General features: G+C 37.1%; 1 protein-coding gene across 1 annotated transcript in view; it reads right to left on the reverse strand.

Moving 5' to 3' along the window:
• Nucleotides 1-25,050, reverse strand: part of SEC63 (SEC63 homolog, protein translocation regulator) — an 88,416-nt gene that overhangs the window by 21,161 nt on the left and 42,205 nt on the right. Inside the window, exons 5-16 of the mRNA XM_025382427.1 lie at nucleotides 21,875-21,936; nucleotides 21,220-21,278; nucleotides 19,879-19,929; nucleotides 17,586-17,694; nucleotides 15,360-15,454; nucleotides 15,120-15,252; nucleotides 13,272-13,364; nucleotides 11,770-11,924; nucleotides 10,312-10,459; nucleotides 5,997-6,079; nucleotides 1,559-1,618; nucleotides 1,201-1,374 (exon numbers count right to left, since the gene is read on the reverse strand). Of these exons, the coding sequence (XP_025238212.1) occupies nucleotides 1,201-1,374; nucleotides 1,559-1,618; nucleotides 5,997-6,079; nucleotides 10,312-10,459; nucleotides 11,770-11,924; nucleotides 13,272-13,364; nucleotides 15,120-15,252; nucleotides 15,360-15,454; nucleotides 17,586-17,694; nucleotides 19,879-19,929; nucleotides 21,220-21,278; nucleotides 21,875-21,936 (1,222 nt within the window). The remainder of the gene's footprint in view (nucleotides 1-1,200; nucleotides 1,375-1,558; nucleotides 1,619-5,996; nucleotides 6,080-10,311; nucleotides 10,460-11,769; nucleotides 11,925-13,271; nucleotides 13,365-15,119; nucleotides 15,253-15,359; nucleotides 15,455-17,585; nucleotides 17,695-19,878; nucleotides 19,930-21,219; nucleotides 21,279-21,874; nucleotides 21,937-25,050) is intronic.

Raw genomic sequence — 25,050 nt, forward strand, 5'->3', positions numbered from 1 at the left:
AGAGAGGAGACAGGCCACAGCAGCCTTGTTGGGCTCAGTGTCATCTGTTTTACAACGAAGTGCCATTACAATTTACTGAGGAAAGAATGACCTTTTCAATGAATGGTGATGGTGTAAGTGGTTCATACCCCCTACCTTGCACCATTCATGAAAAGTTAATTCAAGATAGTTTTATCAACTAAGGTAATGTTTCCAGAAGAAAACAGAAAAATACCTCCCTGACTTTGGAGCAGTCAGGATGTCTTAATTTTTAAGACACAGAAGCATTAGCCATTGATGAAAAATGACCTCATTGATGAAAAAAAGAGACTAATGAAATTGACCTCATTAAAATAAGAACCATTAGAAGCTACCAATAAGAGAGTAAAAATGTAAGGACTCTTACCCAGAATATATACAGAATTCCTACAAATTCAGTAACAAGACAAACAACCTAATAGAAAAAGAAGTTATCCAAATGGCCAGCAAGCACATGAAAAGGTGTTCAACATCATTAGCCATCAGGTAAATGCAAACAAAAATCACATGAAGAGATATCACTACAGATCTACCAAATGGCTAAAAGACTGGTAAAACCAAGTATTGGTGAGTATGTAGAACAAAAGACTCACGAATGTTGTAGGAAGGAGCATAAAATGGTACAACTTTGGCAAATAAGCTCTTTTAATGAGTTAAGCATGCACCTACTTTATAATCCAGCAATTCCACTGCTAGGTGGAAAATGACTGTCCACAAAATGCCATGTATAAGAATAAGCATAGCACCCTTTATTCATATTAGATTAAGAACTACAGACAACCCAAATGTCCAACAACCACAAAACAGATAAATGTGGTATATTCATACAATGAAATACTATACACATATACACACACACAAACACAGAATTAACTACTGCTACAAATACAGAGGGATTATCATGAACATAACGCTGAATGAAAGGAGTCATACATAAAATATGACACTTATATGACCTTTAAGAATAGGCAAAACTAATCTATGGCGATTACAGACAGAATAGTGGGAGGTAGAGGGATGGGGAGATGGGTGGAGGGCTCACTGAGAAGGGCACAAAGGAGCTTTCTAGGGTATCACGGGTGCATAAATATGTAAAACTTTTGAAGCTGTACATATAAGATTTGATCATTTTAGTGTTTGTATATTTTAGCTCAATGATAATAATGATAATAATAAACTTACATTCCCAACAACTCCATTTGCCTGCTTTTGTTTCTGTTGCTTTGACTGTGGTAACAGCACAGGTGTAGGTTTTTTTTTTAAAGGTTTCTTTTTTTTTGATTTAGCAGTTTTCTTGGGTCCTTTACTCTTCTGTTGCCATCCTCCTTTTGTCCTGTTCTTGTTACTTTCCCCCTGCTGTAAATCATAACATGTCACACTTGTAAGTTATAGCAATAGATATTCAATTGAAGGTTACAGTAATTTTTGGGTGGAAATGGCTAAACTGAGTTACTCTCCCAGAGCAATATAAGTCAACTGGAGAAGTAAATAAAATACTTCTTTCACTAGGAAAGATAGGTTCGGAAACCCAAGTTTTTACCCCATCTTCTGCTGGCTGTTCCTCTGCAGCACAGATGGACTGCTCCTTTTCAAATACTTCCTAAGGGGTAGCAAAAAGAGAAATACAAAATCTGTCAACCTATATTTATCTTTCAGACAAAGCAATCTTTCAAACTGTATTTTTAAAGTATTTTTAACTGGCTACAATTGAGGAAGAAGGAGGAGACATTTAGCAATTACTGGCTGATGACTGTGCATATGCAAGTAGATACCTTGTATCTCACATCTGTCTTGAACAAGTTTTGAAAGTACAGTCTACTCAAGTTTACAAATGGAGTAAGGATACATACAGTAAAAATATCTAAAATTTCACTTTTATTCTGCCGGCACAGTGGCTCAAGCCTGTAATTCCAGCACTTTGGGAGGCTGAGATGGGCGGATCACAAGGTCAGGAGATCAAGACCATCCTTGCTAACACGGTGAAACCCCGTCTCTACTAAAAAATACAAAAAACTAGCCGGGCGAGCTGGCGGGCGTCTGTAGTCCCAGCTACTCGGGAGGCTGAAGCAGGAGAATGGTGTAAACCCGGGAGGCGGAGCTTGCAGCGAGCTGAGATCTGGCCACTGCACTCCAGCCTGGGCGACAGAGCAAGACTCCGTCTCAAAAAAAAACAAAAATAAAAACAAACAAAAAAAAATATTTAAAATTTCACTTTTATTCTAATAGCAAGCAAACATGAGTATTTTAATGTTATGAGTATACTATTTTCTGCATTAAAACCTTGACAATAAGTCAGTGTGATGTGCAAAATAACAACAACAACAACAACAAAAAACCCTTGAGACTAGTATTAGTTTATTCACTATTGTCAGTGATACTACTTAATGGACCTGAGACCTGAGACTAAGAACTGAATCATCACAGGTGGGGCACGGTGGCTCATGACTATAATCTCAGCACTTTGGGAGGCTGAGGCAAGAGGATTGCTTGAGCCCAGAAGTTTGAGACTAACATGGGCAACATAGTGAGATTCCACATCTATTAAAAAAAAAATCACCAAGAAAATCTACATATCCTAAAGCTATATCCACCAACCATACAATCCATTTAGAATCAGTACAGAACCGATAAATTTAGGATTTAAATCCCAGTAAGCATCTATACTAGATGACATACAGACTGTGTTTAATAAACTCCCTAGAATTATTAAAGCTAACAAGTAAAAGCAGTTATAATTGTTAGGCTCTATACAATAAAGAGAGCCTAATTCAGAAGTCAACTCTGAACAGTCCATACCACTTGCCCTTTTTTTTTTTTTTTTTTAAAAAGACAGTGGTCTTGTTATGTTGCACAGGCTGGTCTCGAACTCCTGAGCTAAAGGATCCTCCCACCTCAGCCTCCCAAGTAGCTGTGCCACTGTGCCTGCCCTGCCACCTGCTTTTTAAAACAAAGCTTTACTGGAACATGACCACACCCATTTGTAAGTTCAGTAGTTGCTACAAACACTGTATCACTTATAAAACCTAAGATACCTACTATCTGGACCTTTAAAGAAAAAGGTTGCCACTCCCTAGTCTAATTCTATCATAACTTCCTCCTTTCACTTATTAGCTGGGTTCTGCTACTTGATTACTCCAAGGGACAGTTCATACAAGAATGGGAAGATAAAAACAATTCTTTTCTTTACTCCAGGGCAGTTCCATTCTTTTTTCTACCAATCACTCCAGAAACGTTAATAGTTCAAGAACAAATTTTTGCTCATTTTTCAGGCTGGGAAGTCCAAAGGATATGGGTAGTCTAGATTCGGATTCTAAACCCAATTTTAGCATTGGTTTCGGTTCCTCTTCTCCCAGGAGGCACCTCTCTCACCCAGAGTCCACGACAAATGCTTCCTTATTACTTGCTATAATAAAACCAACATCTTGGATTCAATATATCCTACTACAAAATATGATTTTCAAGCCGGGCTTGGTGGCTTACGCCTGTAATCCCAGCACTTTGGGAGGCTGAAATGGTAGGATCACTTGAGGTCAGGAGCTCAAGACCAACCTGGCCAACACAGTGAGACCCCCATCTCTGTTAAGAAAAAAAATGTATGTTTTTCCTACCAGCAATTTTAGGCATGGGATATAAATGTGGCATATATTTCTTGCAGATGCTCAAAAACCTCAGGGCAAAAGGCTAAAATCTACCACTAGTTGAATAAATTGAGTAAAAATACTTCAGTCTCTACCAGTTGACTCAGGAGAAAATATAAATAAAAGAAACTGAGAGCCAAGCATGCTGGCTCATGCCTATAATCCCAGCACTTTGGGAGGCCAAGGCAGGAGGATCCTTTGAGCCCAGGAGTTTGAGACCAGCTAGGCAACCTACAGAGACCCGCATCTCTATTTAAAAATACATATACATATTAGGCCAGGCATGGTGGCTCATGCCTAAATCCCAGCACTTTCGGAGGCTGAGGCAAACATATCACTTGAGGACAGGAGTTCGAGACCTGCCTGGGCAACATGGAGAAACCCCATTTCTACTAAAAATACAAAAAATTAGCTGGGCATGGTGGTGCACACCTGTGGTCCCAGCTACTCAGGAGGTTGAGGTGGGAGAATCATTTGAGCCTAGGAGGCAGACGTTGCAGTGAGCCAAGATTGCACCACTGCACTCAAGACTGGGTAACACAGTGAGACCGTGTCTCAACAAAAAATAAAATAGGCCAGGTGCAGTTGCTCACGCCTGCAACCCCAGCATGTTGGGAGGCCAAGGTGGGTGGATCACTTGAGGTCAGGATTTCAGGACCAGCCTGACCAACATGGTGAAACACCATCTCTACTAAAAATACAAAAATTAGCCAGGCGTGGTGGCATGTGCCTGTAATTCCAGCTACTAGGGAGAGGCTGAGGCAGAAGAATCACTTGAACCTGGGAGGCAGAGGTTGCAGTGAGCCGAGATTGCACCACTGCATTCCAGCCTGGGTGAGAGCTAGACTCCATCTCAAAAAAGAAGATGAAGGAAATATATGCAAAATGATTGCACCAGATTTAACAAAAAAGCATGAGACAAGTATCAATCTACATTTAAGTGCCTATATGTACGTATGCACTATAAAGATCCAGATGGTAAATATGAGCATGGAGAAAGATAGGAGAAGATACAAAACAACAAGATTATGCATTCTGGTCATTTGAGGCTGACAAGGGGTTTTCCTAAAGAAAATGAGAGATGGGCTGGGCACGGTAGCTCCTGTAATCCCAGAACTTTGGGGGGCTGAGGCAGGTGTATCACCTGAGTTCAGGAGTTCAAGACCAGCCTGGTCAACATGGTGAAACCCCATCTCTACTAAAAACACAAAAATTAACCAGGTGTGGTGGTGCATGCCTGTAATCCCAGCTACTCAGGAGGCTGAGGCAGGAGAATTACTTGAACCCAAGAGATGTAGGTTGCAGTGAGCCAAGATCATGCCATTGCACTCCAGCCTGGGCAACAAGAATGAAACTCCATTAAAAAAAAAAAAAAAAGGGGAGGGAGGGAGGGAGGAAGGAAGGAAGGAAGGAAGGAAATAAATGGGAGAGAGAAGGGATCCATGACAAAAACATCATTTAGCTCTACAGGTATACATGCATTAGGCTACATTACAGTGATGAGCCTCAAAATGAATCATCTCGAAGTGGTGGGATTTCGGGTAATTTTAATTTCTTCCTATACTTTTCTACATTGCCTAAATTTTTTCCAGACAACATAAATGTTTCACATTATCAGGAAAAAAAAATGTTATTTTTATTGTAATTCTTAAATTTTGAAATGAAAAATAAGAGTCGGCCAGGCGCATTGGCTCAAGCCTGTAATCCCAGCACTTTGGGAGGCTGAAATGGGCGGATCACAAGGTCAGGAGATGGAGACCATCCTGGCTAACACGGTGAAACCCCGTCTCTACTAAAAAAAAAAATACAAAAAAAACTAGCCGGGCGAGGTGGCGGGCACCTGTAGTCCCAGCTACTGAGGAGGCTGAAGCAGGAGAATGGCATAAACCCGGGATGCGGAACTTGCAGTGAGCTGAGATCCGGCCACTGCACTCCAGCCTGGGTGACAGAGCGAGACTCCGTCTCAAAAAAAAAAATAAATAAATAAATAAATAAAAGAGTCAATTCTCTATAGAACTCACTAAAAAGAAATGTGATGAAATTCTCATCAGTAACAACTTCTGCATAGCACTTCACAGCTTAAGAACTATATCCACATTACTTTGCTATGATTATGTTTTATAGAGAATTAAACTATCACACAAAGGACTATTTTCCAGGTTTTTTAGTGTATGTGAAAACTGTTTCATGAAAATTAATTGAAAATTTCAAAAGACTTAATAGAATTTGCAAAATTAGATCTTGGTATTACAACAGTTTTGACTTTGAGAATGACGGAAATAAATATAAAAGCCTTGACATACAACTCTTAAAGCATAAAAATACAGATAGACTACTTACAGCCATTGTTTGCCTTGTCAACTTAACCAACACTGTAACTAAGGATCCTACTGTGATGTTGTTGCTATCTTCATCATCTAACACTGTTAAGATGGAAAAAAAAAAAAACAGCAAAAAATAAAAATCAAGTTCTATGTCAATGCAAACAGCAAAACTTGGCTTACCTAAATTAGTTTGGCACTTCAGTATTTCAAGCATATTGTATTAAATTTGTTTAAAAAAAAAACAAAACTGATTGACTACTCTGTATAAGGCTCTCCAGTAGATGCTTTTAATAATTCATTTAATCTCTAAAATAGCTCTACAAAGTATAGAAACTACTTAGAAACTTTTAGAAACTAAAGTTTAGCTAGGCGTGGTATCTCATGCCTGTAATCCCATCACTTTGGGAGGCCAAGGTAGGCGGATGGCGTGGGCTCAGGAATTCGAGATCAGTGGGACAACATGACAAAACCCTGTCTCTACAAAAAATACAAAAGTTAGCCAGGCGTGATGGTGCAAGCCTGTAGTCTCAGCTACTCGGGAGGCTGAGGTGGAGGACAGCTTGAGCCTGGGAGGCAGAGGTTGCAGTGAGCCAAGATAGCGCCACTGCACTTCAGAGCAACAGAGTGAGACCCCGGCTCAAAAAAAAAAAAAAAAAAAAGAAAGAAACCGAGGTTCGGAAATATTTAAGTAAAATACCCAAACCCAAACCCACACAACACCTGCATTCGCACGCTAAGCTTCAAACCCAGGTTTTTGAAAACACAGTATAATGTGAGACTTACCATAACACAGTTCTCTCATAGTGACATAAAAATAGGCTTCTGTCACCCTATTAAACTGTGCAAACCTTACATTCACAAGATTTTACCTGTATGATCAATGTCTGTCTAAATAAAATAATGAAAACTAGTATTCCTAACCACACAAGAGACATTTTTTTAAAGGCAGGAACAAATATATCCTCTTTACACTAAAAAGCACTTTTGAAAAAGTATTTTTTCAATAAATGGTACTAAATACATGTTTTTGCAATTAATTTTTAAAACCACATTTCCCACACATATCCCCAAAAACTCTACTATAAAGTTAATAAAACAAAATAAATAAAAATAAGTCAAATATACCTTCCATTCAAATGTGATCCTTAATTTATTTTTTCTACAGATTTTATCTGTAAGATAGTTCTTCTTATATATTTTTACCTACAATTTTAAGTTTGTTACGTTTGCTTTTCATACTGGTCTGGCATTTACTAACATACCATCAGTTGAAAAGAATGACCTCCAATAATCTACAATTGCTATCTCCATTACTGGCTATAAGGTGCAGCAGCTGGGTATCAACAAAGGGTATAAAATCCCTTCTTCACCCTGGAAGTCTCTGACCTGCTGCTTGGTGCTTTAAAGTGAAGAAATTAGTTTGGCACTTCAGTATTTCAAGCATATTGTATTTTAAATTTGTTAAAAAAAAAAAAAAAAAACTGATTGACTACTCTGTATAAGGTTCTCCAGTAGATGCTTTTAATAATTCATTTAATCTCTAAAATAGCTCTACAAAGTATAGAAACTACTTAGAAACTTTTAGAAACTAAAGTTTAGCTAGGCGTGGTGTCTCATGCCTGTAATCCCATCACTTTGGGAGGCCAAGGTAGGCGGATGGCGTGGGCTCAGGAATTCGAGATCAGTGGGACATGTTGTCCCACTGAATGCTGACCTGCTGTTTGGTGCTTTAAAGTGAAGAAAAGGACTACAATAGATTCTATTACAGATTCTTGCAAGGTAGGGAAGGAGATCCACCATCTCCAGTATTACTATCAGGCAGATGCCCCTTTCCTGCTTCTATACTTCTTCTACTCCTCCTTCATCAACTATAGCACTATTATTAGATAATTAGGCAGCATTGTAAAAATATAAATAAACTGTCTATACAAGATGCTATGGAGTAGAACATATGGTAATATTTGTCGGTGAGGCTAAACACTCTTAAATTTCTACTTCCTATAAGAAAATCTCTTCTAATATTCATTTTTCTAAGAAGCATGTACTTTTGGCCAGGCATGGTGGCTCACACTCATAATCCCAGCATTCTGGGAGGCTAAGGTGGGTGAATCACCTGAGGTTGGGAGTTTGAGACCAGCCTGGCCAACATGGTGAAACTCCATCTCTACTAAAAATACAAAAATTAGCTGGGCATGGTGGCACATGCCTGTAATCCCAGCTACTCGGGAGGCTGAGGCAGGAGAATCACTTGAACCTAGAGGTGGAGGTTGCAGTAAGCCAAGACAGTGTCACTGCACTTCGGCCTGGGCAACAGAGCGAGACTGTCTCAAAAAAAAAAAAAAAAGAAAGAAAGAAAGAAAAGGGTGTATTTTAACAGTTCTTAATATCAAAAAGTATCTCTGTAAGTACCAAAACTTTTATTTGGACGGTTTCATTAAATCAGCACAGTCCTAAATACAGCTTTTACATTAGTATTTTTAAAGTCTGAAAACTCATGGCCCCACAAGGCAACCCCAACTCCTCACCAAAGCAAACCAAGTTTTCTTTTTTTTTTTTTTTGAGACCAAGTCTCACTCTGTCGCCCAGGCTGGAGTGCAGTGGCTGGATCTCAGCTCACTGCAAGCTCCGCCTCCCGGGTTTGCGCCATTCTCCTGCCTCAGCCTCCCTATAGCTGGGACTACAGGCGCCCGCCAGCTCGCCCGGCTAGTTTTTTGTATTTTTTAGTAGAGACGGGGTTTCACTGTGTTAGCCAGGATGGTCTCGATCTCCTGACCTCGTGATCCGCCCGTCTCGGCCTCCCAAAGTGCTGGGATTACAGGTTTGAGCCACCGCGCCCAGCCAACAAACCAAGTTTTCATAACACGTATGCTACACTCCAGTCAAACTGAAACCAAACTGCACTGACTGCCTTCCTTTACCAAACATGCCAATCTTTGGGAGCCATTTACCTTTCCTCAATTCCTATTAGAATATAAGCTCAATCAGGAGAGGCTTTGTCTTACCACAGCTTCCCCAGGACCTAGAAGAATGCACAGCATTCAATATTTGCTGTATAAATAAATGGTACAACGTCTGTGTCATTCATTTTAACACTTAGCATATGTTATCTTGGTTTGTGTGTGTGTGTTTTAAATTTTATAAAAACAGGGTCTCCCTATGTTGCCCAGGCTGGTCTCAAACTCCTGGGCTCAAGTGATCCCCCTGCCTTGGCCTCCCAAAGTGTTGGGATTAAAGGTGTGACACCACTGGGCCCAGCCCTTACCTTGTTTTTAATCCTATTGCTTCAACTGGACAATAAGCTCTCTTTAAAGACACAAACCAGGCACAGTGGCTCCCACCTATAATCACAGCACTGTGGGAGGCCAAGGCAGGTGGATCAGTTGAGCCCAGAAGCTCGAGACCAGCCTGCGCAACATGGTGAAACCCTGTCTCTACTAAAAACACAAAAAATAAAATTAGCCAGGTATGGTAGTGTGCACCTGTAGTCCCAGCTACTCAGGAGGCTGAGGTAGGAGGACTGCTTGAGCCTGGGAGGCAGAGGATGCAGTGAGCCAAAATCGCACCACTGCACTCCAGCCTGGACGACAGAGTGAGACCCTATCTCAAAAATTATTTATAAATAACTAAATAAAATAAAGACAGAAACCATTATTAATACATCCCTGTATTCTTGGTAACTAAAAGAATGTTCTCATAATGGTAACTTAGCGAATGTTAAAGCTCAGACCACCACCACAATGGAAGAATGGAGCAGATAGTCTCTAATTCTCTCAGTATTCTAAGACCATTCAGATATTGAAACAGAAACACAGGGCAATTATATAGGTAGAAAAATAGCCTTTATTTTTTTTCCCTCAAAGAAAATATAGAGGTAGGGTAAGAAAAACACATGAAATGTGGCGTAAAACATAGTAATTTTCAACATTTAATTAACATAAACAAGTTGGGTTTTTAAAATTTAATTTTACAACTAAGCAGCTATTTCTTTCATACTAATAATATATTTCAAATATCTCATTCTTTTATCATGCCTGGAAGTCTTCACCATTCTTTGGAAAGTTAAGAAATTGCTAAAAGTTGAACCACAGAACAGAGTTCTCAGGCTTCATCCCATTATGAGGATAATAAAAGTAGGACTCCATCAGTGTTCTCAAACTATTAGGTATAAATCATTTTCCAACACACAAAATCTGACAGGTAAACTACAGTTCTGCAAAGTCTAATAACAAGTTCTGTTATTAAGTACAGTGTTTTGAGAATCCTGAGTCAAATAAATGAGAACCAATCTATCAAAAGGGAAGCAATGTTCAATAGAGAAACCTCCCACTTACCCTGTGATTTTATATCCATGGTCACATATGGAAAACTCCCAAGGACAGCCATAACCTCTTCATATTTTTCATCTTCAAGGAAGTGCAGTAGAGTGTGACGATCTGATTCTTTTAAACTCACCAAATCCTGGATAGTTTTAATTTTATACTGAATAAAAAAAAAAAGAAAATACATAATTCCCTAACTCACAAAGCTTTTCATAAAAAGAAAATTACTCACACCTTAACTACAACAAAATCCAGCAACTTTTAGAAAAATGCTGATTAATGTGCATTTCAAAGCACAAAATAACCACATGGCATTTCATGACCTTTTTCTCCAAGAAAATTTGAATTAAAAATTTTTAAATTATAAAGTTAATACAGGCTTATTTTTTAAAATTAGAAAAAATAAAGTTGGAGGGGAAAAAATAAGAATCTTGACTCAACCAAAAACTTTGTCAACTGATGTCCTCAGTTAATTTTCAATTTTAACAACAAAAACCTTTAATTGCAATTAATAGGTTTACTATTACCAAACCTGTACTAATAAACCTTTACTTTTACCTAACAAAAGTAAAAATAAACCTCAATAAAGGCGCACCTTCAAGGTTTTACTACACAATATTCTCATTTTTGTTATTCTTAAAATATAGCTGTTACTGTAGTAATACCCATCTTGGCAAAATGGTTACTTAGGAGCATGTTCTTTAATTTTCCAGGTCTTTGGTGCTAGTTATTTTTCACTTTCAAAGACACAGCTTAGATCATGAGGCATGTAAAATCTCTGCTTTTAGATTCTAAAGTGTTTAATTATGACTTAGCATATAATCAAATTTATAAGGGGAACATGAGTACTTGAAAGGACAGAGAACTCTGATATAAATTTCCAACATGCCTTTATTAATTCTACATTAACATACTATCAAATCCAATGTCTATTGCTCGTTTATCTATTATATACAAAATAATGTTTAAAATCTCCTACTAGAATTGAACTTCAGTTTCTTGTATTTCCTCATTTATACAAATTTTTGTTATACCTTAAGATTCATTATCATGTTTGTACTATAGATTACACATTCTAAATAAGAACGGTCTTTATTTAATTTATTAAATGTTTTTGTTGTTCATACTTAACCAGTAAACAATTGCCCAACGTTTAAGCCAAGAATAAAATGATTGGAAAGTAGACAGTACATTTATTTTTGGTAACATAATATAAGGACCTAACTGTTGACTGTTTAAATGCACCAACCCCCAAAATAGTAAAGCCACTTACAATAGTAAAGTACTATAAAACAGCTACCTAGTCATGAAAATGTTAACAGAACCACCTGAAAGTTTTAGAATATTTAAGACATTCTAAATCTAAAAAATGCATAGTAACTATTTCCAGAAAACTTTTATTCATGTTACCTTTAAGTGACAGGACAGGACAAACTGCTCAAAACTGACTTTAAAGTAGCAAAGAATTACCTTCTTATGATTAGAAACCCGTCTAAGATTGTCCTCTTCAATATGAGGGAGCTGCAGAAGGGGAGACTTAAATTGCTGAAGTCCCTGAACAGCCATCTGAGAAAGCTTCATGCAGTTTTCTAGGGATGCCAAAGTTGGAGCACGAAACTCCCTTTCTTAGAAAGAATAGGAAAAAAAGAAACAGGGCTGGACTTTTTACATGTTCAGGAGTATACAATTCATCACAAAAAACACAATTCACACTAAATCCTTAACATCTCAAATTTGAAGATCATAATGAAGATTTTCCTTTAAAAGTTACCAGAGAAGATGCTAAAATTACACAAACTTGATCAAATGAACATTTTCCAGCAACAACCATTGATTTTTAAAAGAAAAATTATTTGCTTCACCTCAAATAATAGTAAATTATCAGACATTATCAGTATCACCAACATATGACACCATGACAAGAACCAACATCGCCCGTAACAACAAACCATACCACTATCCTTTTTTAAGGGTATTCCTTTCCATTACCGACCACAAATTTCCTCATTCTTTTCCTACTATACAAAAAAAAAAAAAAATGGCTAGATGCCTGTAGGCATGTGGCTCATGACTATAATGCCGGGGCTTTGGGAAGCTGAAGTGGGAGGATTGCTTAACGCCAGGAGTTGGAAACCAGACCAGTTGGGCAACAAAGTGAGATCCCACCTCTATACAAAATGTAAAGTTAGCTCTGTGCTGTGGTATGCGCCTGTAGTTCTAGCTACTCAGAGAGCTAAGGTAGAAGGACTGCTTGAGCCCAGGAGTTTGAGGCTGCAGTGAGCTATGATTACTCTACTGGACTCCAGCCCTGGTAGATGCCGTCTATAATTAATTAATAAAAATTACATAACATATGAATCACTATTATATTAGTTAAATAATTATTTCAAATTCACTGTTAGAAAAAAATAATGACTTAACTCAAAAATTATTCAAAGAAAAAGGAAATTTTAAATCTTTGCAAACAATTGAACAATAAAACAATTAAATTATCATGCCTGTAATCCCAGCACTTTGGAAGGCTGAGGCGGGTCAAGGTCAGGAGCTCAATACCAGCCTGACCAACATGATGAAACCCCATCTCTACTAAAAATACAAAAATCAGCCAGGCGTGGTGGCACGCGCCTGTAATCCCAGCTACTCAGGAGGCTGAAGCAGGAGAATCGCTTGAGACCGGGAGGCAGAGGTTGCACTGAACCAAGATTTTGTCACTGCACTCTAGCCTGGGTGACAAAGCAAGACTCCATCTCAAACAACAACAACAACAAAAACCCCACAGTGGGCTGTGATATAGACTTTAAATAACACAAAATGTAGAAAAAAAATATGAAAAGCCATGAGTAAAACTGAAAAAGTTCACTGAACTGGCAGACAGAATTATACTGAGTACCCATAAATCCTAAAATATGAAGTATAATCTGCATATGCTTGCAATAAAAAGTATAACAGAATTAACTATATTTCCTCCTCACCTTCACGGTTCCGGGCCATTACTATCAGTTGGCAGATTACATTAACCATTTCTTGAAGTAGGGCAGGACACTTTTTTAGCATGAATTGCTGATCTGCAAAAGAATAAAAAACCTGAAACAGATCATTTTAATTTTACAGTTAAAGCATCTTTACCACTGTGACCCAAAACTAATATTAATGTTATGCCACAAATATTTCACATGATCTCAGAATTTTACAGATTGAATGGAAAAGTTTCTCCTCAGTATCACTATGTCAAAAATCAGCCATAAAACCCTAGCTCAGATTAGACATTTCAAAGACAAATTTTTAATAACATAACATTAGGCTTAATAAACCAACTCCCAGCCGGGCATGGTGGCTGACGCCTATAATCCCAGCACTTTGGGAGGCCGAGGTGGGCGGATCAACTAAGTATGTCAAAATAAATATGTCAACTAAATACAGGGGGAGAGATGAGAAACACAGAAGAGAAGAAGAGGGCAACTTAGAGAAAGAGAGAGACTCTTTCACTTATACTGCATTTAATAACAGTTAACTATTAAGACCACATTAACCTATGGATTTGATACTCAATCTAACAATGGTTTCCTGCTTCTTACAGGTAAGTAAAAATAGAGATGCTTATGCATTTCTACAGAACATTAGCAACAGAATTACTAGTTAATTCAGTATTTCAAAGCAACTCCAATGATAATGCCTAAATAGTGCTCCTTCATTCCACCATAAGCATCCTGTCCTATCAACAATTACTAAGTATCACATGGCCTTGTTTTCAGAAGCATTTAATTGCATTACTGCCTTAAAGGAGGTGGGGGATGGTAGGATATCATTCAAAAAGAACATTTATTTCCTAGAGATAATAACTGTCTTTTAAAACTGTAATTCAAATAATGTTGGTGAAAAAGAGATAATTAATGACATCCCTGGAAACACTGTTGCCTCAATCAACTACTTTTCTTTTAAGCAAAATACATGACTTCAAGTACTTATGAAGCTTTAAATAACCATAAAACAGACATTATTGGTAACCACTGTTGGAGGAAGCTTGCAGACGCTGAGGTGAGAGGTGTTGGTTGTTGTGAAATCCATTTCGCTCCCTCCAAAAACTTACAAAGTCGTTAAAAAAAAAATCATTAGGAACTTTTGTATGATTTGCAACTAACTAAACATTTCTCATACAGAGCATTCTCTCACCTTGAAACACTAAATTTTAACACCTGCCAAAATATCTGACTTACTTAGATCTTCAAATCATTTGTGAAGTAATTATGTAGCATATACACTTCCTTTTTAAAAAGTCCTTGAGCAATTTTTTGCCCAAAAAAGAACAGCAACAAAAAACATTGCACCACCATGCTATGGTTTGGGTCTGTGTCCCCACTCAAATCTCATGTTGAATGGTAATCCCCAATGCTGGAGGTGGGGCCTGGTGGGAGGTGATTGGATTGGGGGACGGAGTTCTCCCTTTGGTGCTGTTCTCAAGATCAGTTCTCACAAGACCTGGTTGTTTAAAAATGTGTGCCACCTCCCCCAACTCTCTCTTCCTCCTGCTCTGGCCGTGTGAAGATCTCTGCTCTGCCTGTGCCTGCTCTGGCTTTGCCTTCTGCCATGAATAAAAGTTCCCTGAGGCCTCCCCAGCCAAGCTTCCTGTACAGCCTGCAGAACAATGAGCTTCCTGTACAGTCTGCAGAACAATGAGTCTATTAAACCTCTTTTGTTTATATATTACCCAGTCTCAGGTATTTCTTTAGAGCAATGGAGTACAAACTAATACACACCATTAAGTCTAATTAAATCTGTTGCTTTCACCCCACTAAAACTGTAGATACCAGAATCACAAATACCTTCTTCAAGGGTCTCAGGAATTTTCATTCTAGCAAGATGAGACAGTAAAAGAACTCTGGCCTTCAGGCTATATGGGCAGGTAAGTGGAGGCTCATTCTTCTTTAAATTAATGCTGCCAATTTCTCTGATTAGCTAGAATAAATAAAATAATTATTCAAAAACACAGTTTTTTTTTTTTTTTTAAAGTATTCACTTTAATATTTAACTGCTCATTGGGGGATTTGGGAAATTAGCCTAACCTGTGGTATTAGAATATTATCCGTTGGTCTGCTTGTGGCATCTTTATTATACTGAGGATCAAATTCAGAAGCTCCAGCCAAAACCATGATAAGACCTAAGAAAACAAAATATGAAGGTAAATAAATATGCTCATTTATTAATTCCCCCTCCTGAGATACTTAATTCACTTGAAAGTGAAGCACTTTTCTAAACATGCACAATGCTAAAAACTATCTGAACTCCATGACAAGTATTCATTCCTTCCATAAAAAAAGTAACATCTCCCTTTTTAAAATGTACACAGTATCAACCACCACAAGTGAACAGAAGTATAGATCAAATAAAGCACACCAAAGCAACCAGAGGCATTAAAATCACTGAAAGTTCCCCAGAAACTTTCTATAGAACATTAGTATTCTGTGTGGTATTAATAACTTACAAGAAAAAAGGGGGCCCTATGGTTAAATAAAGCTGAAAATAATGTAAACAAGTTAAAGGTTTCTTTACTACATGACTTCTCAAGGCCTTGTGTAAACTAACATGCACTGTCATTTTCCAAAAAATTGTATTATGGAACCCGAGAGGACTTTGTGGAAATACACATGATTAAAACCCACAGGCCGGTGGTGGCTCACGCCTACACGCCTCCCAGCACTTTGGGAGGCCGAGGCAGGAGAATCACGAGGTCAGGAATTGGAGACCAGCCAGTTCAAGACCAAGCTGGTCAACATGGTGGAACCTCATCTCTACTAAAAATACAAAACTTAGCCAGGCAATAGTGGTGCACGCCTGTAATCCCAGCTACTTGGGAGGCTGAGGCAGGAGAAACCACTTGCACCTAGCAGGCGGATGTTGTGGTGAGCTCAGATTGCGCCACCGTACTCCAGCCTGGAAGACGAGAGAAACTTTGTCTCGGAGAAAAAAAAAAATTCATGTAATGTACTCACAAAATGCAGGATAGTATAGAAGTTAAGTGCACAGACCTTGGTATTTTGTTACTTCCTAGCTAAATGACCTAGGATAATATTCTTCATATCTGTGTATCTCAGCTTCTTCATATGTGCCTGACACACAGCAAGCACAGTACTTGTGTGAGCTACTACTATTACTACCCTCAAATGTTTACTTAATAAAAATTGTTCCTAAAACAGCTAAAATAACCTAGAATGTCTAAAGAAATCCACCAGCTAAACAATGCTTCCTGACAAAGCTGTGTAAGGATACCATCCTCAGAAAAGAAACAGAAATCAAAATGATTGAGGCAAAAAGCACACTTAAAATTATAAACATGAAACATTTTCATAAGGGAACAAGTTTCTGTATTAACATTTCAATCCAGCTTTAGGAAGGGTAATATTTTCGGTAAGGCAAAGTAGTATTAACTCATTCAGAAATGTAAAATCTGTTCACACACAGTCATATATGATCGTAAGTCTTTCTCATTACTAATTAGTAAAATTGCCAAATCCAAAATACAGAAAAGTCCATTTTGGTCCCAGAAACACAATTTAAAACTTACATTCTTTTATCACTTTTTTTTAAGGAGGGATGGAGGAGCATCTATGATTTTTGCAGAGCCATCATTCTGAAAGGCAACCCTCTATCTCCCAGGGATAAACTACAATGTTTGCTTTATATAATCAAAAGAAAGTGAAAATTTTTTTCTTAAATTTTTAAATAAGAAATGGGAATGAAATATTCTAACAGTTTCCTTTCACACACCTAAGACTTTTTATTTTTACTACAATTAATACAATATGACATAATGGTTTAAGGCTCAAGAACCAGACTGCCTGGGTTCAATCCTGGATATCCCTTACTGTGTATCCCTGAGTGTGTTACTTTTCTGTGCCTCAGTTTCCTCATCTATAAGATGTACTTAAAAACAGAACTAACTTACGGGAGCACAGCAAAAATTAAATGAGTCAAGACGTACAGCAACTAGCAGTGTCTGGCATACAACAAATAATAAATGTTAGCTAGTATTACAAAACTGCACGCATAAGGCTTCTGGTAAAATTTCTGATGAAATACATGAGCAAACGTGAACAATGGAAATATAAATTAATAAATGTGATAAAGGGTGCTGGCATTTTTCTCTAGCTTTAATTATATAAATTAACTATTTATAAAACTGTACAATGGAATCTCACTAGTACAGAGTTAAGGAATATATATATATCAACCCCACATAAGTGAGTCACAAAATAATGTGATTAATAGCAAAGTTACTTAAGTTTACTTACGTTTCATATCCATATTTCGGGTTTTATAAACAAAGTATGTATAAATCTGTGTTGTGCGTATTAGAATCTGGTCTCCACTATAGCGTATTGAGCGATACCACCAAGAGCCCTAAAACACAAATAAAATTAAGAAAGAAAGTATAAAAACTATGATAGGCTGGGAGAGGTGGCTCATGCCTGTAATCCCAGCACTTTGGGAGGCTGAGGTGAGAGGACTGCTTGAGCCCAGGAATTTGAGACTAGCCTGGGCAACATAGTGAGACCCTGTCTCTACAAAAGAAAAAGAAAAATGCAAACATTAGCTGGGCATGGTGGCACATGCCTCTAGTCCCAGCTGTTCCGGAAGCTGAGGTGGGAAGATTGCTAGAGCCCAGGAGGTCAGGGCTGCAGTAGCCATGATCACACTACTGCACTCCATCCTAGGTGACAGAGGGAGACTCTTGTCTCAAAAAAAAAAAAAAAAAGCAAAACAAAATCCTTATGTTAAGTTTGATGCAGAATATGTTTATGGTCAAATCTTCTAAATATTCATAAAACAACAAAACTACCTGAGTCTTAAAATAAGCACCTCTTTGTTGCTATTTCAAGTGATTTCTTTAGCAAATATTCATATTGTCTGACGCCTAAACACTAACCTAAGTCACTGCATATATATAATTAAAACATTTACCATTTTGGATAGAAATTCCTTAAAGACCAAAAAGGGATAAAACTACCCACTGCTATAAGCACCAAGCTGGTTCTTGACACAAAACATGTCTTCAATAAATACTTGATAAACAAATGTAGGCGTAATTTTACAAGTGACATGAAACTTTCATTCATATTACTCAATATGATTGGATTCTTGCAACAATCCTTTGAAGAAGGCAAAACAAACAACTTAATTAGTTTCACTATGTGACTAAAAGGAACTCCAGGATCAGAAAGGACACAAGTAACAAAAGTAATAAATGGTAAAAATCAAATGGTATCTCCATATTATAGTATTATACAGCTGCTTTAAAAAATGAGGCTGTTCTATATGTTGCATCCTCAATATATTAAGCAAAAAAAACAGAATAATGCATACATACAGTAAAACCTCATTAAAGGTTAATTTTTAAATGAATGTGTGTACATGAATGCATAGAAAAATATTTCAAAGAGAAAACACCAAACTTGGCAATGATTCCTAAATAAACGAAGTTGAGGGTGGTAGTGCAGGAAGACTTTCATTTTAAACTTTAAATATATCTGTGTCAGCCAGGCATGGTGGTTCACACCCGTAAGCCTAGTACTTTGGGAGGCCAAGGCAGGATAATCATTTGAGTCCAGGAGTTTAAGACCAGCCTGGACAACATGGCAAGACCCCATCTCTACAAAAAAAATCAAAAAATTAGTGGGGCATGGCGGTACACACTTGTGGTCTTAGCTACTTGGGAGGCTGAGATGGGAGGATTTGCTTGAATCCAGGAGGTAGAGGCTGCAGAGAGCCATGTTTGCAGCACCTTACTACAGCAAGAACTTGTCTTAAAAATAAATAAATAAATAACAAAAATAAAATTATAATGGACAGTTTTCCCTGTATTTAAAATATATACACATAAATACACATATGTATGTATGTTTTATATATACACATATACACATATGTATATGTATACGTATGTATATATGTATCTGTGTTAACTCAATTGTAACTTTTGTGATTTTTGTTTTTTTCTTTGAGACAGAGTCTCTCTCTGTCACCCAGGCTGGAGTGTAGCGGCACAATCTTCGTTCACTGCAACCTCTGCCTCCTGGGTTCCAACCAGCGTGCCCGATTAATTTTGTATTTTTAGTAGAGACAGGATTTCACCATGTTGGTCTCAAACTCCTGCCCTAAACTGATCTGCTCGCCTTGGCTTCCCAATACGCTGGGATTACAGGAGTGAGCCACCATGTCTGGTCAGTTGTGGGTAACTTTTGAATTGGGAGGATATACATATTATCATGCTCGAGCAATGTCACCTTTAGAAGACCTTTAATAGTATACTTATATAATTTTTTTTTAAGTTGGGGTCTCACTCTGTGGCCCAGGCTGGAGTACAGTGGTGGGGTCATGGCTCACTGAAACCTCAAACACCTAGGCTCAAGTGATCCTCCCACCTCAGCTTCAGTGTTGGGATTACAGGTGGGAGCCGTCTCACCTAGCAAGATTCTTAAATTCAAGGATCAATATTCTAACATACATTAAAAATGTTATAGGGAGACTCCAAAACATGTCAATCTCCTTTCCAAATAAACGTTAACTTAAAAAGCTACAACTTACCACCACAACTGGAAGGATAACCATAAATGCCAATCCATACACAAGTAAAACCTAGAATTGAAGACAAAAAGAATTATGGCCTTCATCAGGTAAATTAAAACAACATCCATGAATTTATTTTGAGGCTTACAATGGGGGAGCCACTATTAAAAGGATTCCTCATGTATTATCTTGTTTAATCCTTATTCGCAAACTCCAAGAGTAAGGTACCATTATTAACCTTCCTTTTGTAGGCAGAAAACCTGCAGTACACATCATTTACAAAACTAGTCCTAGGACACAGTTAGTAAATTGTACAGCCAGGATTTGAACTCAAGTAGTTCAGCTCTATAGCCTATGTTCATATCCACTATAATAAATTACCTTTTAATTTGTCATTTACTGACACAATACAGGTAACACCAGTAAAACAGTTTTGTAAATTACATTTCTCTTCCAGTCAGGCAGGTACTTACATAGCCATAACCTCTCAGTAGTGTGCCCTGGGAACAAATGAGATAAGAAGTCCCTGGCCAAACGTTCCTTTAGCGAAATATCAAGAAGGCACTTCATAATGTTGACCAGCAATTTTTATCTACTGATTTTTCTCCTATTACTTGATCCTAAATCTGGTAGTAACTTATTGCTTTTCAACTATTCCTACTAAGCAGAAGCATGATAAACAAGCTTAAGCAGCAACTGTATACCCCTCAAGGTAACCAATTTTAATCTGCCACAAAATAACTTAATAGTCATTTTCAAAACAAATTACAGACTGTGTGGATTTTGTTTTTATTGCCTCAAAGACAGCCTTTAAACAATTATTTTCAAGAAAGTTGAAGTAGGAATGTATCCCTGAGTAAGATAATTCCTGCCATTTTAGGGTTGCAGTACTATCACTGATTGAGACTGATATCCTACCTCCTCCTGAAATACCATATGGAATATATACAATTTAATTTATCATACATTAAAATTAGGCATAGTGCTCACGGTTATAATCCCAACACGGTGGGAGGCCAAGACAGGCAAATCACTTGAGGTCAGGAGTTAGAGTTTGAGACCAGCCTGGCCAGCATGGCAAAACCCCATCTATACAAAAAACGCAAAAATTAGCCAGGCATGGTGGTGGGCACCTGTAATCCCAGCCACTCAGGGGACTCCGGGAGGCGGAGGTTGCAGTGAGCTGAGATCCCACCACTGCTCTCCTGCCTGGGCAACAGAGCAAGACTCTGTCTCAAATGAATGAATAGCACACCAGTATTTTCTCTGTAATAGTTCTTCTTATATTACCAAGACAGACTGTACACAACAAAACTTTTGTCTAATACATAATAATGTATCTTATTTAAATGCACTCACCAGAATTGAATTTTTCTGGTCAACTATCCAAGCTGGCAGAGCAATTCCAAAGCTTGTGGCTGAAATAGAAAAAATACGAGTTTCTGAAGAATCTCTACTTTCAGTCTTAATAAATATATTAAATATATTTGGGATCTATAATATATCCCAAAACTCTCCCCTACAACACAAAAACAAACTCTGAGAAAGACGATCTTATTAGTAGGTCCCCATTACACAAAAGTTCAGGGATATAGTTTATATCTGAAACTTCAAATTTTTCAAGAAGGAAAACAAAACCCTGTGTTAAGTACAAATTCCTTCTCTCAAGAAAATGTAAATTATTTTGTATGTCCTGAGTTTACATAAACACTATGAACACATAAGAAAATATGAAGTCAGTAAAGAAAAATAGATTTTTTCCTCCAAATTTTTATCAACTAGTAATTGGAAATGATAGTGATTACTCTTCTCTCTGGATCAACTTAAATAATATCGTTCAAACTAGTCTTTAGAAAGAAAAATAAAGCAAAAATTAATGAGAGCTCAATTTATCTATGTTAAACTCCACATGAGTATAAGTTTAGTAAGAAAATAATATTATTCCTTTAATCTGGTTTACATTTTTATAATATATATCATATCGCCAATATCTTAAAATCATCATTTACCATACCTTGAGGCCCATCTGGATTTCCAAATTCTTCCCAATTTTTCCGGGACTCTTCATCAGTTAAACTAGCATCAAAAGAACAAAGTTGCAAAATTAGAAAGCCACATCTGAAAAATAAGCACTCATGTAGACAAACTCCATTAGCCAACCAACTCATTTCTTAGAAGATACTGATTCCATGAATCAAAAACAGTCTCTCTGAAATCAGGAGAAAGGGAAAGGGAGGAGCAACAAATGCTGCATTAACAGAAAATGCTAACTACTGCATCTTGATACTAATTCCTGGTTGGCCCATGGTTCTCAAGCTTAGCCAGCTCAACCAGACTAAACTTTCAAGGCCACCACATTTTCCAAGAAGGCAGGGAGAACTGTAGGGAATTTTTTTCCCCCTTATACTCTCACATATTTTCCAAAATTTCTTCAATGAGCATGTTTACACATTAATAATGATAAATACATATTTTAAAAAACATAAACTTAAATCATAATGGTAGCTTCCCTACAAAACAACAGCACCACATTCCGAAAGAAACAAATGACCACCACATGTAAAACTCCATTGCTGTGGGTAAGGTAATTTGCACTGTGCTAACATCATAATTTTCTCCTAAGCCAATTGCCAGAAAAACTAGGAAAATTTCTCCTAAACAGCAGCTTCCTAACCCAGGGAATGTGAAAGTTAAAGAGTAATTTTTAGATACCTAAAATTTAACCCCTGACTTTGACAATGGCTCAAGGTACTGAGTCAAGAGTAGTTTTATTCCAGTTCCTAGTGAAAACGTTAAAAGGCATTAAAATAAATTCCCAATTCCTTAGAAAATTTTACAATGTAGTTAAGGAATATAAGGCAGAACCCCTCCCCGTCCCAACACACATGCTCAAAAATGACCAATAACATAATAAGGAAGGCATTCTTGGAGACCAATTGGTAAAAGATCTTGCATATGGTCAAATCTAATTTTAAGCATACTTCTGCTTCTCAAAACTTAAGAGTCAATGTAGTTTCTATTTAACAAAACTCCAATCTGAGATAGGCGATGCAGAAATACCTTTATAAAATAGCAAAAAGGACATTCATCAGTTTTCAATGACTTGAAAATATTTTTAAATTTATCAATTTAGTCATGTACACAAACAGGTGCCTTGATATCTTTAATCCTTATTTAATTGTAACTCCACTTACACTATTTGATTAAAGGCCACAGAAAAATACAGGGCCAATGAAGAGCATTACTAGACAGGTTGCAAGTTAATAAGGAATAGTGTTAAGATTTTCTTTTCAAAATTGACAGATGTTTCTGAAAAAAATTTGTCCTAGATTCCCTGTACAACTGTCCGTCCAACTCAAGAGTTTTAGCTATTGTTTCTTTCACTATTGTCTAATTGGATCCTTCTGCCCAAAATAATCATCTCTGTCCCCTTCTGCCTTTGTGATTATGGCAGCAAAACAAACTGCTCTGTCCTCTATACAATACTCCCAGATTTTGTCAAATAAAGCACAGCTCATATCAGAGACATTCTGATTTTGCAACCTACACGGACATAGGAGTTATGATTACATTAACTCACTCATTAAACTGACTTCTTTACATTAACTCACTCATTAAACTGACTTCTACAACTGCTGTGTGATGGAACCACGTTGAACATTCAATCTAATAAAATAAGTCAGCAACTTAAAGTCAGTTTAAGAAGCAAATGATTTTTTGTTACTGAGTATTTCAGTATAATACCACTTCTAAGAGTTAAAATACTTAAAACTTGTGTAATTTTAGTATAATTCACATTTAACAAGCTTAAACAAGATTAATGATGCTAAGAGAATTTTTGAAAATTTAATGAGTGTAGTTTCCTAAACATGATTATAACCCTTAACTTTTTTGGGGTTAGAGGGAGGATGATTATAGATTCTCTTTTGAATCTAAGGAAATCTATGACCCCTTTGCCCTGGGAAAAATGCACATTACAAAGACACATAAATTGTGTATATAATTTCAGGGACTCCAGATTACAAATCCTGATCTAGAGAATGCTTTCACTAAACTGTAAACAAGTGACCATGAGTTGGCTATGCATAGTTATTATAAGTTACATGCTCATCTGTAAAAACCATATGCTTTTATAAAAATTAACATATCTTTAAGGTGACAATGCTGCCCACTTGCTATAAAATAGCTTTAAAGACAGGTTTTACATCTGAGAGCAAAATCTCAATTCTATCTAGATAATGAACCAGAGAATTCAATGGCATAACTCCTAAAAAATAACCAGACTTTCTTTCAAGTTAGAATCTGATAAAAAAAAAAAAAAAAAAATGAAATGACCCAGCTGGTTTATTATAATAGGCAACTAAGGAGAGAGAAATGATCTCAAATAACCTACGCAAGTTCTAAAAAACTTTGCACATCAAAGCCTATATAACTGCATTCCAAGGCTGCTAGAGTTATTCACGAGATAGGAACTTCAACTCAAGCACTTAGAACTTATAGTTAGTAAAATATATGCCTTTATCTAATTTAGTTATATTTATGCAAGTTACATAATCTCAAGGTTCTAGGTCCCATGATCATTTCACTTTTTCATTGGTCTGATAGAAAGTCAACTATTTAAGATATTTTATACATAAAATATTCTATAGTTTAACCACAAAACTGAGTTAAAACTAAAGGCCTTATATTATTCTTGTGCATTTTTCAGAATAGTGACCACACATCACAGATTTCCACAAATCTGAGAGCAAAATCATAAACTGGAAAATGTTAAAATACCTTAAGACTGGGGGGTAGGGTGGGGAGATTTCACCAAAGCACTAAAATTAAAGCTACTAATTAAATAATCTTGGCTATCTGACTTCCTCTGGAAATGTCTTTTTAAATTACCTGAAGACAGCAATCAAGGCATACCAATGCTTGTGAAAAGAGAGTAAATGCTTGAAGGAGACACTAACTGAAAGACAGCAATCTCAAGGACAACTGCTATGCAGAAAATGTAATACACACTTCAGAAATCCTAATGGCACTGCTTTATGACAGAATCATATAGTAATCCATACAGATAAACAGTAAGCCACAAAACAAGGGGAGAGAAGGGACATAGTCAATATCCTCTAAGTACAAAAATAAGTAAGGTGATATCTCCCAAACTTCTGTCATTCACATGCCACTTTCACAATTTGCTAT

The sequence above is a fragment of the Theropithecus gelada genome, chromosome 4, assembly GCF_003255815.1.
Source record: "Theropithecus gelada isolate Dixy chromosome 4, Tgel_1.0, whole genome shotgun sequence".
Classification (NCBI taxonomy): Eukaryota; Metazoa; Chordata; class Mammalia; order Primates; family Cercopithecidae; genus Theropithecus; species Theropithecus gelada.